The sequence below is a fragment of the Sphaeramia orbicularis genome, unplaced genomic scaffold (assembly GCF_902148855.1).
Source record: "Sphaeramia orbicularis unplaced genomic scaffold, fSphaOr1.1, whole genome shotgun sequence".
Classification (NCBI taxonomy): domain Eukaryota; kingdom Metazoa; phylum Chordata; class Actinopteri; order Kurtiformes; family Apogonidae; genus Sphaeramia; species Sphaeramia orbicularis.
In genome coordinates this window covers 181,738-199,360 of record NW_021941569.1, presented here as the reverse complement: position 1 = coordinate 199,360, position 17,623 = coordinate 181,738, and the positions used below count along the sequence as shown (strand labels likewise).

Here is a 17,623-nt window from a genome sequence, read left to right as displayed (position 1 = left end):
TGCATTTCAAAAATTCATCCCATGGGCCTGATTGGACCCTTTGGTGGGCTGGATTTGGCCCCCGGGCCGCATGTCTGACACCTTTGACATAGAGCATAAACGGGCCTTAAAGGTGTACACACTTGTTACCAATGTGATTAGAAAACCCAACTTTTTTTTTTTTTTTTGTCCAACAGCAGTTTTGCTTGTGCAGCAGGATTCAAAGACTGTATTCTATTAGGAGGTACTGTAGTGGTTTAACCAACTTCTACCTGTTTTGGGTTTCAAACTTGTAAAAATAGGACTATGTGGTTTCTGACAACGCAACATGAAAAAAAAAACAAAAAAAATAGGACCACCAGTCCTGTATCTTAGCGGCCAAATTCAAAGCTGTGTTAAATGTATCCAGATCCATTTCTTCTGCCCCAGTTCTGTGTATTTATTCTATTACAGAAATAGTCCATGTTTTGGTCATATTCAATCAGATCTGTAAAAAATTCAAATTCACACTTGATATCATTGATACTGATTTATTGGATCAATCCACTTCCTATCTGTTAGAATGGGAACATTTTTCAAAGTGGCACCAAATCCAGAATCAGATCCAGATGGAAATAATTTCAGTCCCTTGTGTTGACATCATCATACAGAAGCTGTAGACCAAGTCTGAAGTCAATCAGAACTGGAGTTTGGGAGAAAAAGATGATTGAAATGTTTTCCCCATAAGAGCCCATGTGAAATTTTGCATCAGTTCCAGATCCAGAAGAAGATCCTGATCAGCATGTGGACATTATGTTTGGGTCATCTCCCCATCAGGGCTGGACTGGAGACATTTACACTGGAGATCATTTAGATTTACTGAGTTACTGCATCCATCCACTTCCTATCTCTGATAATGGGGACAGTTTTCAAAGTGGCACCAAATCCAAACTCAGATCTGGATCCAAATAATTTCACTAACTTTTGTTGACATCATCATACAGAAGCTGTAGACCAAGTGTGAAGTCAATCATAATAGTAGTTTTGGAGAAGACGACGATTGAAAGTTTTGTAACGGATGACAGACGCTGCATGACGACAGTAGCTCACAGCTGTCGGCCGATAAACTAACCAGTGTTCAGAACTCAGAGCTCCTCCTTCACCCTGAACGCTGTGCATGCGTGGATCCACTCTTTGTGGAAATTCCACAGTTTCCAGGTTGTTCCATACACAGAAACAGTTGAATCTGGTCCCAGTCATGTGTCTGTCCAATTAGATTCAATTCACATCAATATTAGTTGAGTTCTAATTTTAAATGTGTGGGAAATGGGATTTTCAGTGTTCAGTGGAAATGTCCACAGAGTCCACATTCCACAGTGGATGTGGACAGTTTAGTTCCAGATACAAGAGACTGTTCTAAGCTACAGGTGGATCCAACTGGAGGAGAATCAGAGTCGTTTGGAATTTAGGATGAATTTTGGAAAATGTCTCAATGATGACAGATGGAAAACTGTAGATGTTGTGACCTTGCTGTGACCTTGAACTTTGTCCTACTGGGACCAAAATGGACTGGGTTGGTCCCAGGGCCTAGGCCTATCTGTGGGGAAGATCTGGGAAAGATGGATGGAAGAGTTTTACACTGAAGATGAACAAACAAACAAACAAACAAACACACAAAGCAAAGTGATCACAGTACCTCCTGGCAGAGTTAATGAGTGCATCTGTGTCTTCTAAAGCCTTTACACAAAACAAACAGATCCAACATCATGGACATAAAACTTCACTTTAATTTAAACATGAATAAAAGAACTTTGTCAGAAGGAAACACAGGGAACTGGACTCTGGTCTTCTTCGTCGTTTCAGATATATGAGGTAGTTGAAACACTAATATTTGTTCTTGATGCAGGGGCGTTCATTCCGATGGTCCAACTGGGTTCACAAGTCCAGGCAGCCAATGTCCTGATGGCCCAGGTGGGCCCGGGTGAGGTAGTGGTTGTATTTAAGGAGAAATGTTGAGGGTGAAAAACTACTGGTGATTAATTTTAGAGCCACCAACTGAATTTTTCATCTCTACAAATAAACAGGCTGACAGTTGTAGATGGATCAGTAAAGATGGTTGCATTTGCTGAGGTTCTTGTCTGTGACGTACTTGAGGCTGAGAGCTCACCTAGTCTGACCTACTCACCCAGTTCAGGGGGCGGAGCTGGCAAGTGGATTTGAGAAGTGGTGGTTGTATTACATGTCGGCAGTGTTTGTGAAGTTTGTTGGAAGTGAGCTCATGGTGATGGTCATGGGAGAGGAGGTTCTTGTCAGAAAGCTGGTATTTATGGCTGAGTTGTTCTACGTTGTGGTCATATTTGTGTTTGAGATGGGGTTCATATTTGGGGTGGTTGAACTGGGCGTATTTGAGAAATTCAGGTTGAATGATGAGGTGGTAGCATTTGACGTTGAGTTTATCGTAGGTGAATGAGTGACTGCAGTTGGTACGGTTGAGTTGACAGTTGCGTTAGCAGAGGCCGTAGTTGTATTTGGGTTGACGGAGAGGACTGTACTGAAAGAGAAGGGTGGTGGTGAGGTGATATCTGTAGTTGCACTGGTTGAAATGACAGTCGTATTTGAGATGTTCAGGTTGTATAATGAAGTGGTTGGATCGGAGGTTGAGTTTGTTGCAGGTGAATCGGTAACTGTAGTTGGTAAGGTTGAGTTGGAAGAGGACGTAGTTGTCCAGGAGTTGGTTGTTGTATTTGAGTTTGTGGAGATGGTTGTGTTGACAGAAAAGGTTGTTTCTGATGAGGTGGTATCTGTAGTTCCACTGGTTGAAACGGCAGATGTTTTGGTGAAGTTTGGGGTGTAGAATGAGTTGGCAGTGTTTGACGTCAGGTTAGTGGGAAGAGAGTTCATGGTGATGTTTGGGCTTGTGGAGGTGGTCATATTTGAAGAGATGGTTCTTGGCAGCGAGGTGGAATTTATTGTGAGGCCGGCTGAGTCGTATGTTGCAGTCCTATCTGAAGGGGAGGGTGCAGCGGTTGAGATGGAGTTCAGGCTTTGGGTGGTGGAATTTGCTGCATTTGAGAAGTTTCGGTTGTATAATGAGGTGACAGCATTTGACGTGGAGTTTGTCGTAGGTGAATCGGTAACAGTAGTCAGTATGACTGAGGTAGAAGAGGATGTAGTTGTAGATGAGTTGATGGTTGTATTGACAGAAAAGGTTGGTGCTGGTGAGGTGGTATTTGTAGTTCCACTAGTTGAGATGGCGGATGGATTTGTGAAGTTCAAGGTGTAGAATGAGTCGGTAGTGTTTGATATGAAGTTGGTTGGAACTGAGTTCATAGCAACATTTAGGCGTGTGGAGATGGTCATATTTGGAGAGAAGGGAATTGTCAGCAAGGTGGAATTTATAGTGACACCAGCTGAGTTGTTGTACGTTGTGGTCATATTTGTGTTGGAGATGGGGTTCATATGTGGGGTGGTTGAACTGGGCATATTTGAGAAAGTCAGGTTGAACAATGAGGTGGTAGCATTTGACGGTGAGTTTGTCGTAGGTGAATGAGTGACTGCAGTTGGTACGGTTGAGTTGACAGTTGCGTTAGAAGAGGCTGTAGTTGTATTTGGGTTGACGGAGAGGACTGTACTGACAGAGAAGGTTGATGGTGAAGTGTCTTTATTTGCACCGGTTAAGATGTTGGTTGCATTGGTGAAGTTTGGGGTGTAGACTGAGTTTGTAGCATTTGATGTCGAGTTTGATGAAAGTGAGCTCATGATGATATTTAGGCTTGTGGAGATAGTTCTATTTGGAGAGAAAGGAACTGTCACAGAGGTGGTGTTCACAGGGACACTGGCTGAGTCATATGTTGGAGCCATGTTTGAAGGGTGGGGTGCAGTGGTCCAGATGGAGTTCATACTGAGGGCGGGTGAACCGGCTGCATTTGAGATGTTCAGGTTGTACAATGAAGCGGTTGTATTTGAAGTGGAGTTTGTCGTGGGTGAATCAGTAACTGTAGTTGGCGCAGTTGAGTTACTAGAGGACAGAGTTGTAGATAAGTTGACTGTTGCATCTGAGTTTGTGAGGATGGATGGATTAAAAGAAAAGGGTGATGCTAGCAAACTGGTGTTTGTAGTTCCACTGGTTCTAGTGGCAGATGCATTTAAGAAGTTTGGGGCAGATAAGAGGCGGGTTGTATTAGATGCTGAGTTTTGTGTACTCAGGTGGTGGCGGCTGTGGTCCTTGGAGAGGCCCAGTTGGTGGTGACGGTGGCTATGGTCCTTGGAGGCAGCTGTGGTCCTTGGAGGGGCCCAGGTGGCAGCGGCCATGATCCTTGGAGGGGCCTGGGTGGTGGGGGCGGCCGTGGTGGTTGTGGTCTTTGGAGGGGTCCGGGTGGCATCGGCAGTGGTGGCCGTGGTCCTTGGAGGGGCCTGGGTGGTGGTAGCAGCCACCGTGGTCCTTGGAGGGGCCTGGGTGGTGGTAGCAGCCACCGTGGTCCTTGGAGGGGCCTGGGTGGTGGTAGCAGCCACCGTGGTCCTTGGAGGGGCCTGGGTGGTGGTGGTGGCGGCAGAGGCTGCCGTGGTCCTGGGAGGGTCCCAGACTGCGGCTGCTGTGGTCTTGGGAATGGTCCAGGTGGGAGGGGTTGAGGCGGCGGTCGTCCTCCTCGAAGGGTTGAGGTAGTCCCCCTGTATGCTGTGGTGGTCTCAGTTGTAAATTGTGTATCTTCATCTCCAGTATAATCTTCAGTGGGGATTTCAAAAAAACCCCATAACATATGGCTAGAGGTACTCTGAGTATCCATTGTAGGGGGTTCAGATGGGGTGGGTGTCACTGATTCAGCTTCTGGATCATATGTTCCCTCAGGAATCTCCATGTTGCCCCAAAAAGGATCTTCCTCTAGGGCTGTTGGGTTACGTGGATTTGGTGGACTTGGTGCTGGTGTGGGTAAACATGTATCCAGGGTCAAGCTCTGTCCTCCAGCCTGATCACAATAAACCGGTTCAGAGGTTGAATCCTGGAAAACATTTAGTCAAATTAGAGCTGAAACGATTAATCGACTCAAAGTGATCCAAAAAACCCTTCATTCTCAGTTCTCCTCAATCTTCAGCTTTGTTTCCTTCATTTCTCTGCTGTTAAACATTGGTTCCACTGTTGTGTTTCACACGGACACTTATTGTGACGCACAAAGAAGCTTCAGTTCCGGAAAACTGTAATAGAATATTTCCCTTCAATCAATTTGAGTCGATTAATCGAATCATGAATTTTTGGATTGGCTTCATGCACCTAATCCATTAATCGTTTAGGCTCTAAGTCAAATTCTCTTGTTTTTAAACACATTTTAAATTGACCTGCGTTCTGTGAAGACAAATTCAACAGTAAATACAGGTTTGAAGAACCAACCTCAAACCAAGCAGGTCCAACTTCAGCTGTTCAACTGTAACGGAGGTTTACCTGATAAAATGAACGCACTTTAATATTGTATCAGACATTTACTGTGCTCGAAAAGGTTGAATATTTTGTGTCATGTTTATGATTTTAAAGGTGCAGTCTGTAGGAATTCTGTTCAAAGTAATTGTAAAATGGCCTTGACTGTCACCAGACATTAAGGAATCCTGTTCATTTCAAATCCTGATCTCACTGACAGTAGTAGTCCAGACAGAATATGTGCATTTGAACAGCTCAGTGTCAGCCCACAAATGATGTTTATGTTGACATTGTGTGTTTTGGTCTGAGGCTCCGCCCATCATCTGTCTGCCAATCCCAGAGTCAGAAGCCTTTCAGCATCCAGGTTGCCAGTTCCACTGAGCTGCAGCTGTCACATTTATGATCATAAATGTCTGACGTTATTAAACCTAATAGGGACACTGAGGGTCCTCCACTTTTCTTCCTGAATCTGAAATGTTTCAGCTGTTTCATCAACTTTATCACAATAATTACAAGTGTGAGCAGAACGTTTAAAGTGACGTACATGTCCTGGTTCCTTTATATAGAGAAAAGGAGGTGTGATGTTGTTATATTATTATTATTATTATTATCTTTTCCTAAAGTTAGAACTGAACAGGGGAAAAGGCCTTCAGGTTTACGGTTCCATTCACCTGGAACAAACTACCAAAAGACCTGAAACTTAAAGATCTGGTTTCATTGGACACTTTTCAGAGGATGTTGTATGACTTTGAGAGAGACAGACATCTGTCTGCAGATGTTTTGTCTGACGTACTTTGTCTACATCTCATGGGCAATTTTTGCAAAGTTGACTTTGGAAGGTTTGACTTGATTGTGTGTTTTTATGTTTTGAAAACTTGTTTTCGTTTAATGTATGAAAGTTTGTGTCTGTAACTATTTAATGAACTGCTGCCTGTCTTGGCCAGGACACTCTTGGAAAAGAGATTTTTAATCTCAGTGAGGTTTTCCAGGTTAAATAAAGGTAAAATTAAAAAGAAAAAATATTATTACTTATTACTATTATTATTTATTTTGTTGTTTGTTTGCTTATCAATCATTTATGTCCCAGTACTTATGTTTTGTTGGTGGATTTTTGTTTTGATTTCACCGTCTACATGTTCGTAATAAACATTTCATTCCTTCCTTCCTTCATTTCATTCATTCCACTGTTACTCCACAGGTCAGGGCCAGCTGTAATGACAGTACAGTGTCTGTTCTTACCCATGATGCTTTGGGGCAGCCATCGTCACAGGTCTGAACTGGTCCCACTGTTGGAGACGTCAACACAACTGAGAAGAAAAAACAGACGTGTAGAATAATCTGAAAGCACTAAGAGTCAGCTGGGTCTAATGTGGACGGATGTGTTTGACCAGAGTCCAGTGGGCGTGGCCAAACCAGCCCCTGCTGAGGTCTGGACCAGGTCCTCTAACCCTGACCCTCTAATGACCATTAATGGGCATTTGAAACACTTTCATCACTTTAGCTCCATTCTCCTAAAACGTGGTGAAACTGATGGTCATGTGTTCAGTCCACTTCAGGGGAAGGGAAATGAAGTCAGCATTTATGTCAACATTTCCATTTTTATTTGTTCAAGTATCATCTCAGAGTCTGGTGGAAACATCTGGATCATTCTGGAGAAAAATTAAGTGGTTTCATTTGTACAAATTATTCAAAGAACAGCATTTGTAGTAGTAGCACATCCACTGGTAGTACTAGTACTAGTATTTGTAGTATTAGTATTAACAGTTATGCACATTTGTTGCAGTTATTGTTCTTTTTGGGTCCTATTTTTGGACCCAATATTTGATTATAAATGCATTAATTATGGGATGGCTCGTTTCTCTGAGGTCCTCATTAGGTCCATCCAGGGCTTAAATCTGTCTCCATTTACCTTTAATTATTGGGTCTAAACAGATGGAACAGTGACAGACACTAAAATAAACCCGGTTTCATGGACAGAGGTCCAACAGCCCAAGAAATTATCCACTACAAGAAAAAAAGACAACAGCCCAAAAAATGACTGACTATATTACTGGAAAAAATGTTTAAATGACTTTATTGTTAGCGCACTGACCTCCACTTCTGGTGGGTGACTTCGTTAGCATTAGCCACATTAGCTGAAGGCCTTCAAAATTTTCAGTCTGTGCTTTTGTTTTTTGATGTGGCCTTAATTTTAAAGCAGGAGACATTTGGGTAAACTGCACCCCCTTCACTGAAAAGGTGGATGATGTTCTTTTTTTTACATTTAGGTTCCTCATGAAGGGTTTTTTTCCTTTTTCCAACTTTATTCATCAGAATCTGGTTTATACATTCGGTTCTTCATGAAGGTTCCAAAAGTAGAACACATGTGATAAAAGTCCACCTTTCCTTTTGTGTTCACCTGGTTTTTCAGACAAATCAGAAGTGTTCATTCTTGGAGGTTTTTCTGGTTCTAGTTGAACATTCACTGACTTTAACAGGTTTCTTCTGGATTAGTTGGATTTGTCATCATTTAAATTCATGTGAAAATCTGAACATTAACCCAAACCTGTTTGGGTCCGGTCCAGTCCAGTCCCAGAATCTGAATTTACCGGAACCTGGTCCCAAACACTCAGACTAACCGGACCCACTGACCCACAAACACCAGGTTCTGCTAAACCGAACCGGCTCCGGTGTTCCCTTGTTCCACTTTCAAACGGCGGGAACAGGACCCGGTCCAGACCAGTGGAACAGGACCCGGTCCAGACCACAGGTGGTTCCGGTTCTGCACAAACTCACCCTTTGTTTCCTGCCGTTGGACGAGCCTCCACAGACCTCCGGTACCCGGGTCCCGGATCTGGACCCACCTGGACCCGCCGTCCTGGTCAGCTTCCTGGGCCACATGGAGCCGGGCCAGCAGGACCAGTCCGAACCAGACCTGGACCTGGAGCCGGGTAACCGTCCGTCCGCAGGCCGCCGCCATGATCCGGTTCATCAAACCCAAACCGACACACCTGCGGCTGAAGAAACATACCTGGACACGTGACCCACCTGTGATTGGACCATCTGGACCGGAAACACAACGGCACGTGACACCAGAAAATACTGAACCGCAAAAAAACCACAATGAAATAAAAAACATTTTCACAGGAACCAGAGTCAGGTGTAAATGTATGGGATCAGAACCACCGGGTTGGACCTGAGGCCCCGCCCCTGTACAGGACCAGGTTCAGACTAAACCCACCTGGGACCCAGAACCACTGATGCTAAAGTCATCCGAACCACCTGGAACCGGGTTCAGGTTTGGATCCAGGTCTTGTACACAAACCATTTGGACATGTTTAATTTATGCGTCCACATGTGAAAGTCCACACAGCACCAGGTGGGAACCGCCCCCCCATGAACTCCGTACCACAGAGCCACACCCACATGGGCTCTTCTAACTGTTAGCATTAGCTCTTACCTGGCTGTTAGCATTAGCCCTCTTCTGACTGTTAGCATTAGCTCTTACCTGGCTGTTAGCTTTAGCCCTCTTCTGACTGTTAGCATTAGCTCTTACCTGGCTGTTAGCATTAGCCTTCTTCTAACTGTTAGCATTAGCTCTTACCTGGCTGTTAGCATTAGCCCTCTTCTGACTGTTAGCATTAGCTCTTACCTGACTGTTAGCATTAGCCCTCTTCCGACTGTTAGCATTAGCCTTAGCCTTCTTCCGACTGTTAGCATTAGCTCTCTTCTGACTGGGCTCCTTTCAGACCATGTGACCTTGGTGCCTTCAACATGAAATAACAGACACATGTACACAGTAAACACACTTGAATTTGGACCCATCCTTTTTATTCCTACTTCACATTTTGACAAAATCAGGTGGGAGGTGTGAGGCTCCTCCCACTTCTACAGGTGTCAGTGTGTGATGTCACTCATGGTTAATAAACCAGCTGTCTTCATTATGGACTTTATTATTAGTACAAGTTTCAGTGTGTTTCCACTGTTAAGGCAGAGGGCGGGGCCAGACCCAGAAGGCGGGGCCATGCTGAGAGGGCGGGGCCAGGCCCAGAAGGCAGGGGGGCCAGACCCAGTGGGCGTGGCCTTCACAGCTTGGCCTTGGCCATGCGGTTCATCAGTTTCTCCAGTTTGATGGCCAGTGTCATGTCTCCTTTGATGCGCAGCTTCCCCGACATGAAGGCCATGGTGGGCTTCAGCTTCCCTGAAACGGCACAGGCACCGGACAGCAGTTACCATGGAAACCACACACCATCACCACCTGCACATGACAACGGTTACCACGGAAACCACACACCATCACTACCACAGAAACCACAGACCATCACCACCTGCACAGGACAGTGGTTACCATGGAAACCACACACCATCACTACCACGGAAACCACAGACCACCACCACCTGCTGTTCATCTCAACCTCAGCGTTACCACGGTGACAACAAACCTGCAAACATCTTGCTGAAATCTCCAGAGTCCATCGTCATGATGACGTCAGCTTTGAGGGCCGGTTCTCCCTGCCCGGCGCTGCCCGACCCACTCCTCAGATCCAGGAACCAGACGCCGGCATGTTCGCCTTATATGGACAAAAGAGACACGCCCACACAAGCTCCTTATATGGACAAAAGACACCTTACAGACACGTCCACAAAATCTCCTAATATGGACAAAAGACACGTCCACACAATCTCCTTATATGGACAAAAGACATGACACAGCCACATGTTCCTTTAGCCCCACCCCCTGAATTTACCTGACAGGTCAAACTTATAAACACCCTGTGTCGACTTGACGACGTCTTCGTTGATGACTCCTCTGATGACGTCAAATGTGCTCTCTATTGGTCCAGCAGAGGGGGGTGTGGCCGAGGAGGAGGCGGGTTTGAAAGCTGGGGTTGCCCCTAGTGAGACAGATCAGACACACACCTGTAACACACACACACACACAAACACCTGTAACACACACACACACCTGTAACACACCTGTAACACACACCTGTAACACACACACAAACACCTGTAACACACACACACCTGTAACACACACAAACACCTGTAACACACACACACACCTGTAACACACCTGTAACACACACCTGTAACACACACACAAACACCTGTAACACACACACAAACACCTGTAACACACACACACCTGTAACACACACACACACACACCTGTAACACACACACAAACACCTGTAACACACACACACACACCTGTAACACACACACACCTGTAACACACACACACAAACACCTGTAACACACACACACACCTGTAACACACACCTGTAACACACACACACACCTGTAACACACACACAAACACCTGTAACACACACACACACCTGTAACACACCTGTAACACACACCTGTAACACACACACAAACACCTGTAACACACACACACACCTGTAACACACACCTGTAACACAGACACACACCTGTAACACACACACAAACACCTGTAACACACACCTGTAACACACACACACCTGTAACACACACACAAACACCTGTAACACACACCTGTAACACACACACACACCTGTAACACACACACAAACACCTGTAACACACACCTGTAACACACACACACACCTGTAACACACCTGGGTAGTCTGCTGGACAACAGTCCTGTGTGTGGGTAGTTGTGTCATTGTGTGTCGTCCTGTTGTGTGTCGTCCTGTTGTGTATCATACTGTTGTGTGTTTACAGTCACTTTACCGTGTTCCTCCATTTTCTGGACGAGTGTTTCTGGTGCTTCATCCAGGAAGAAGTCTGGCAGCAGAGGGTGACCTGCCAACCAATCAGAGAACGGTATGATGATCACATGACAGACTGGGCCTATCTGGCTGGAGTAGCATTAGCCCTCTTCTGACTGTTAGCATTAGCCCTCTTCTGACTATGTTAGTATTAGCCCTTAGCATATCTGGCTGCGTTAGCATTAGCCCTCGTCTGACTGTTAGCATTATCCCTTACCTGGCTGTTAGCATTAGCCCTCTTCTGACTGCTAGCATTAGCCCTTACCTGGCTGTTAGCATTAGCCCTCTTGTGACTGTTAGCATTAGGCCATACCTGACTGTTACCATTAGCCCTTACCTGGCTGTTAGCATTAGCCCTCTTCTGACTGTTAGCATTAGCCCTTACCTGGCTGTTAGTATTAGCCCTCTTCTGACTGTTAGCATTAGCCCTTACCTGGCAGTTAGCATTAGCCCTACCTGGCTGGACGGCGTACAGCTCAAAGTCCTGGACTCCCTGCCCTTTCAAAACGTCCTCGTCCACCAGGAAGTGTCCAGTGTAGTCGGTCGGTTGTGTCAGGACGGCGTAGGCAGCGTCCGCCATGATGTCGGCCGTACGACACTGTTTGGCCACGCCCTCCCCACCCAGCATGTCCATCGCTGCCGTCTGGATCGCTGTGGCGACAACAAACACAGGGTTAGCGTGCTAACTGATGTAGCATGTGATCGCTCGCTAACGTTCGGGCACTGACCTGTTTTGGGCCAGAGGGCGTTGACGGCGATTTGACCTCTGAACTCCTCGGCCATCCCCAGGACGCACATGGACATGCCGTACTTCGCCATCGTGTACGCTAAAACAAAAACAGACACCTGGTTACAGAGCATGTGCAGGGTGGGATGGGGTGGGCTGCTTGCCATAGTTACCAGTGTGGTTCTTGAACCAGATGGGGTTGAGGTTGAGCGGAGGCGACAGGTTGAGGATGTGAGGACTGCGACTCTTCAGGAGGTGAGGGATGACGAGCTTCGACCTGCGGAGCGTGAACAGCAGACGGTGTGTTTAAGGACGGATGTCTGCCATTGGCCGGTGTACCAGGTGGTTAACGACAGCCCATCAACATTTGGGCAAAGTGCACACGCTCATCTGGCTGACGTTTGAAATTCAAAGAGGAATGAGTACCAATGTGTCCTGAACGTGTCATGTGATCAGTGTCCTGAACGTGTCATGTGATCAGTGTTCTGAACGTGTCATGTGATCAGTGTCCTGAACGTGTCATGTGATCAGTGTCCTGAACGTGTCATGTGATCAGTGTTCCGAATGTGTCATGTGATCAGTGGCGTACGTCAGGTAGGTTCCTCTCAGGTTGATCCCCAACATCAGGTCCACCCTCTTCATGGGTGTGGCCAGAGTTCCCGTCAGGCTGATGGCACTGGCGTTGTTTACCAGGATATCAATACCTGCCAATCAGAGAAGGACAGAGCGATGACATCACCACACACAGGTGTTTGTAGCTGAGCGTGAACTGAGCATGTCTGAACTGGACAGGTGTACCTCCAAACTTATCGACTGCTTTCTGAACTGCATCTCCGATCTGCTGCTCATCACGAATGTCTACGACACAGGCCAACGCCTTCCCACCAGCAGCCTCCACTGAGAGGGACATATACACAAGTATACAAGGAAATATACATGTAAATATAGAAGGAAATATATGTACATACACAGATAAATATACAATTAAATACACAAGTAAATATGCAAGTACATATACATGTAAATACACAGGTAAATACAGGCTTGTTAGCTACTCACCCTGTGCAACGGCAGTGATTGTTAGCTTGTTAGTAGTTAGCCTATTAGCTTCTCACTCTGTGCAGTAACAGTTAATGTTAGCCTGTTAGCGGTTAGCTCACCCTCCTGTGCAGCCGTATAGATGGTTCCTGGGAGTTTGGGGTGTGGTTCTGCAGTCTTAGCAGCGATGACGATGTTAGCGCCATCTTTAGCGGCTTTCAGGGCGATGGCTTTTCCGATGCCTCGACTGGCTCCGGTGATGAAGAGTGTACATCCGGCTAACTTCCTGTAAGGGAGCCACAACAGTTAGCACTGAAACACACCGAAGAGTCCAAAAGCTGAGCCGAAATGATTTTAGATTGGAATTCAAAGTGGATTTAGCCGTTACACACAGAGTGAAAAAAAAATACTATAATTAAACAACAGCTGGTAATAATTAAACATATATAATGAAATCCAGCTGTAGTTTGAGGAACAGTTCTGTTTTATCAGGTGAACTCGTGTAAATTTAAATCCAACTTCAGAACCTGGAGGACATGTTTTTATGTCCTGATGGTCCGATGCTCAGTATTTAATCCACTAATTCAATTAATTCTATTAATTATAACAAATCGTATTAATGAGTCTGACGTTGTAATGTATGAATCGACTCTTATTTCACAGATAGTTTTGCATGTGAAATTAAAAGTCTGAGTTATTTGATCTTCAGACGCTGTGTTTGGACAGAACTAAACCATCAAATAAAACTGAAATCAAAGTGACCAGATTTAGACACTTAGACATTTTCAGAACATGATATTTAACTTTAAATGCTGATTAGATCAATTAAACCACTGCATCATGACTGGGTTATGGGTCATTCCACCTCAATTCAACAAGTACCTCCTGCTCGACCATCTTAGATTTGCTTGAAATTTTTACCATATAAAGTTCAACACAAAAAAACACCTCAGCCAAAATTTCAGATTGATATATCAAATACATTTGAAGAAAAAAATTTATGAACAGGGTACCCCTCTTGCCGTTTTTGGTGCATTTCGCAATCGTCTTAAAATGCAGCAGAGTTTAAAGTGCAATATCTCAGTAAGTTTTCTAGCTAAATGCATGAAATTTTCAGTAAAGAATGACTACCACATATAGATTGCATGTGTCTGTTCTCAATAACATTGTCTTTATTGGGACTGTGGTATGACCTTGTGAAATCTGGAAAATAAACTTGAAACTTTTATGAACCCCTGTATTTATTGACCAATTAAACACAAACCAAATATGATATATTGCAAATAATTACACATCCTTTTACATAAGTATATAGAGTAATCAGGTCAGCATTTATTAAGGAGTATGATCCTTTTTTGTTGTTGTTTTTGTCATAATAAAATCACAAAATAACGTTTTTCATTAATTTTCACTTTCAAATACCACAGGTATGCCAAGGAGTACCAACCAAAAGAACTTATTTTCTGAAAGACCATCACATATGCTTACAAAATGTAAAATTTCATGATGGTTCTAGGACTCTAACCTACAAAAAAATATTTAAATAGCTGGGTTATTCAAAAATATTTTTTTGTAGGTTAGAGTCCTAGAACCATCATGAAATTTTACATTTTGTAAGCATATGTGATGGTCTTTCAGAAAATAAGTTCTTTTGGTTGGTACTCCTTGGCATACCTGTGGTATTTGAAAGTGAAAATTAATGAAAAACGTTATTTTGCGATTTTATTATGACAAAAACAACAACAAAAAAGGATCATACCCGTTAATAAATGCTGACCTGATTACTCTATATACTTATGTAAAAGGATGTGTAATTATTTGCAATATATCATATTTGGTTTGTGTTTAATTGGTCAATAAATACAGGGGTTCATAAAAGTTTCAAGTTTATTTTCCAGATTTCACAAGGTCATACCACAGTCCCAATAAAGACAACGTTATTGAGAACAGACACATGCAATCTATATGTGGTAGTCATTCTTTACTGAAAATTTCATGCATTTAGCTAGAAAACTTACTGAGATATTGCACTTTAAACTCTGCTGCATTTTAAGACGATCGCGAAATGCACCAAAAACGGCAAGAGGGGTACCCTGTTCATAAATTTTTTTCTTCAAATGTATTTGATATATCAATCTGAAAAACGGCAAGGAGGGGGGGTACCTTCAAGAATTTTTTTCTTTGGATACATTTGATATATCGGTCTGAAATTTTGGCTGGGCTACTTTTCATGGTTGAACTTCACATGGTAAAAATTTGAAGCAAATTCAAGATGGTCGAGCAGGAATTTTCTTCTAAACCCGTTGAATTGAGGTGGAATGACCCTTATATCTTTAACCCGTTTATGTCTTTCACCTGTTTACGTCTTTAACCTGTTTAAGTCTTTAACCCGCTTGTGTCATTTATTTTGAATATAAACTTAGACTGAACTAATTAGAGCTGCAACGATTAATCGACTCAAAGTGATCCCAAAAAAAAAATAAAAAAAAAATCATTCAACCACAATTCTCCTGAATCACAGCTTTGTTTCCTTCATTTCTCTGTTGTTAAACATTGGTTCCACTGTTGTGTTTCACACGGACGCTTATTGTGACGCACAAAGAAGATTCAGTTCAGGAAAACTGCCATAGAATATTTACCTTCAATCAATTTTAATCGATTAATCAAATCGTGAATTTTTGCATTCACTTCAAGCACCTAGCTGATTAATCGTTTCAGCTCTAGAACTAAAACATGTTGGTTCTGGTGGATCCAGTCTCTATAAGTACTGAGGGTCGTGGTTCTGGATCCAGGTTCAGAGTTCACCTGGTATGACCAGGGGTCAGAGGTCAGTTCTGGACCCACTGGTTCCTCCTGTTGGTTCTTTTCCTCCAAATAAACAGGTCAATAATAAACACAAACACAGAGAATCCGGATCCGAACCCGAAAACCGGCGCATTTTATCGAACCGGGACGGACCACCACAGGTCCGGGTCTCGGTCCTGGGTCCGGGTTCGTGGACTCACCCGGTGTTCTGCAGCATCGTGTTTTCTGTGACGAAACGAACCGACGAAGGATCCAATCAGAGTCCGCAGGTCCAGGTCCGTGGGTCCGGGTCCGACTGCTTCACCTTTCACCCACTTCAAGATGCGCGAGGCGACCGGACGTGACGTAGGACATACACATGCTAACTTCCGGTATGTGCGCAAAGATTGTCTCGTGTGGCACAGATGTGTGACACCTGTTCAGATCTGGAGTCCAGAACTCACATGGACCCAGAACCAGGACCTGAACATGGACCCAGAACCAGGACCTGAACAGAGACAAAAAGGAGGATTTAATTTTTTATATAATTGACAACGTTTAAAATTTAGTTCATTTTATTGTGCGTATTTTTTTTTTTTTTGTCCTTTAGTTCATTGGTTTTGTGTTTGTTTGGTTTTATGTTTTTTACTTCGTTTCTTTTATAAATATGACCATTGGATTTGACATCATCTGTTAAGAATCTGTCTAAGATGAGAAGTACATTTTGAATTAATTCATTATTATGATGATGATAATTATGATGATGATTATGATTATTATTAATGATGCCTCAAACTAATTTCATCTCACTTTGGATGCAAACACTTGATGACCAGTGAACCTGTAAACTGTTTATTAGAGTGTCTGTCTGTCAGAGGCATGAGTTTACAGCTCAGTTCCTGTATTTTAGTCCATTCCAGTGGTTTATGGTGTTCCACCTGCAGCAGATGCTGGTCCAGACCAAACAGACACAACAGGATTAAAACATGTCATTAAACTGACAGTTTTTACCCTCAGCCACACCCACTGTAGGGTACTGTCCTCAGGTGGTCGTCTGTCCGTCCGTCTGTCCACGTATGTGCAAAAACTGTGGCCTGCACCAGTGGTTCTTAACTGTGTGTGTGTGTGGGGGGGGGGGCAGCAGACAGTCAACATCAGTGATGGGGGTGGGGGGGCGCTCACCGTCACTGTGTCACGGCTTTATCCAAACGTCCTCCACATACAGGTCTAGGGCTGGGCTCCATTTTACTTTAATTTTGCAGAATCACCTAATAGTGGATGAGATGGATTTTTCAGAGCAGGACCATGAGTACCTGACCCAGGTACCACCGATGCAGAGGCGCAGCTGGCTCCATCTCACGAGCCCATGGGGGAGACGGGGCGACTTGGTTTTGCTCACAATGGTTCTGATGCAGGAGGGGAAACCCCCCCATGGGAGGTCTTCAGTGGAACCTGCGGTGTGGAGGGACCGGCCCCGGACCATCTGGTCAGCAGAGGCTCTTTGAGGGGGGTCTAGGAATATGAACCTGGATCCACACTGAGACACAGGTGTGGAGTTAGAGGAACAGGAGAGGACTATCACGGACCGCTTAAACCCCCCTCAGCTCTGACATATTGTTTCCAGTGACTTTCTTGTACCAAGGGCCCAACATAGCACACGTGGTGACAGGTCCTTTAAAGCTGTGGACCACGTCTATGGAATGACCTGCCTCTACACCTGCGGTCCATGGACTCTGGAGAGAGCTTTAAAAAACACCTGAAAACCCTCCTGTTCAAACAGGCTTTTCAGTCTCCCACCTGACCCAGGACCACCACAAACTGATTACACTATGTATTCATCATAAAGTACTCCATGTGCACCCCCCCAGTCTCTCTATATCTCTATCGCTCTCTCTTTTCTCCTCCTTTACTCTCTCTCTTTAACCCCAACTGGTCCTGTCACTCGTCCATCCTGCAGGAGTCTGGCTC

The 17,623-nt window shown here is 44.4% G+C and overlaps 2 protein-coding genes across 3 annotated transcripts; both read right to left on the bottom strand.

Annotated features, from left to right (window-relative positions):
- Window positions 1-1,652: 1,652 nt before the first annotated feature.
- LOC115416155 (mucin-5AC-like) lies at window positions 1,653-8,351 on the bottom strand. The gene is made up of 4 exons (XM_030129879.1): window positions 8,141-8,351; window positions 6,605-6,672; window positions 4,594-4,955; window positions 1,653-4,525 (listed from the first exon to the last, which is right to left on the bottom strand). Exons 1-4 carry the CDS (start codon window positions 8,334-8,336, stop codon window positions 2,299-2,301), a joined length of 2,853 nt encoding a protein of 950 aa, XP_029985739.1. The 5' UTR covers window positions 8,337-8,351; the 3' UTR covers window positions 1,653-2,298.
- Window positions 8,352-9,148: 797 nt separating this feature from the next.
- On the bottom strand, window positions 9,149-16,044 carry hsdl2 (hydroxysteroid dehydrogenase like 2). 2 transcript variants are annotated; one of them, XM_030129869.1, is made up of 12 exons: window positions 15,877-16,044; window positions 12,994-13,157; window positions 12,632-12,730; window positions 12,423-12,537; window positions 12,007-12,110; window positions 11,835-11,933; window positions 11,563-11,757; window positions 11,069-11,140; window positions 10,093-10,239; window positions 9,787-9,915; window positions 9,429-9,545; window positions 9,149-9,368 (listed from the first exon to the last, which is right to left on the bottom strand). In XM_030129869.1, the coding sequence occupies exons 1-11, from the start codon at window positions 15,891-15,893 to the stop codon at window positions 9,430-9,432; spliced, it is 1,257 nt and encodes a 418-aa protein (XP_029985729.1). In that variant the 5' UTR covers window positions 15,894-16,044; the 3' UTR covers window positions 9,149-9,368; window position 9,429. The 2 variants fall into 2 exon arrangements, with proteins under 2 accessions (XP_029985729.1, XP_029985728.1); XM_030129868.1 differs by having other exon boundaries at window positions 9,149-9,545; window positions 15,877-16,041.
- Between the last annotated feature and the right edge of the window lie 1,579 nt (window positions 16,045-17,623).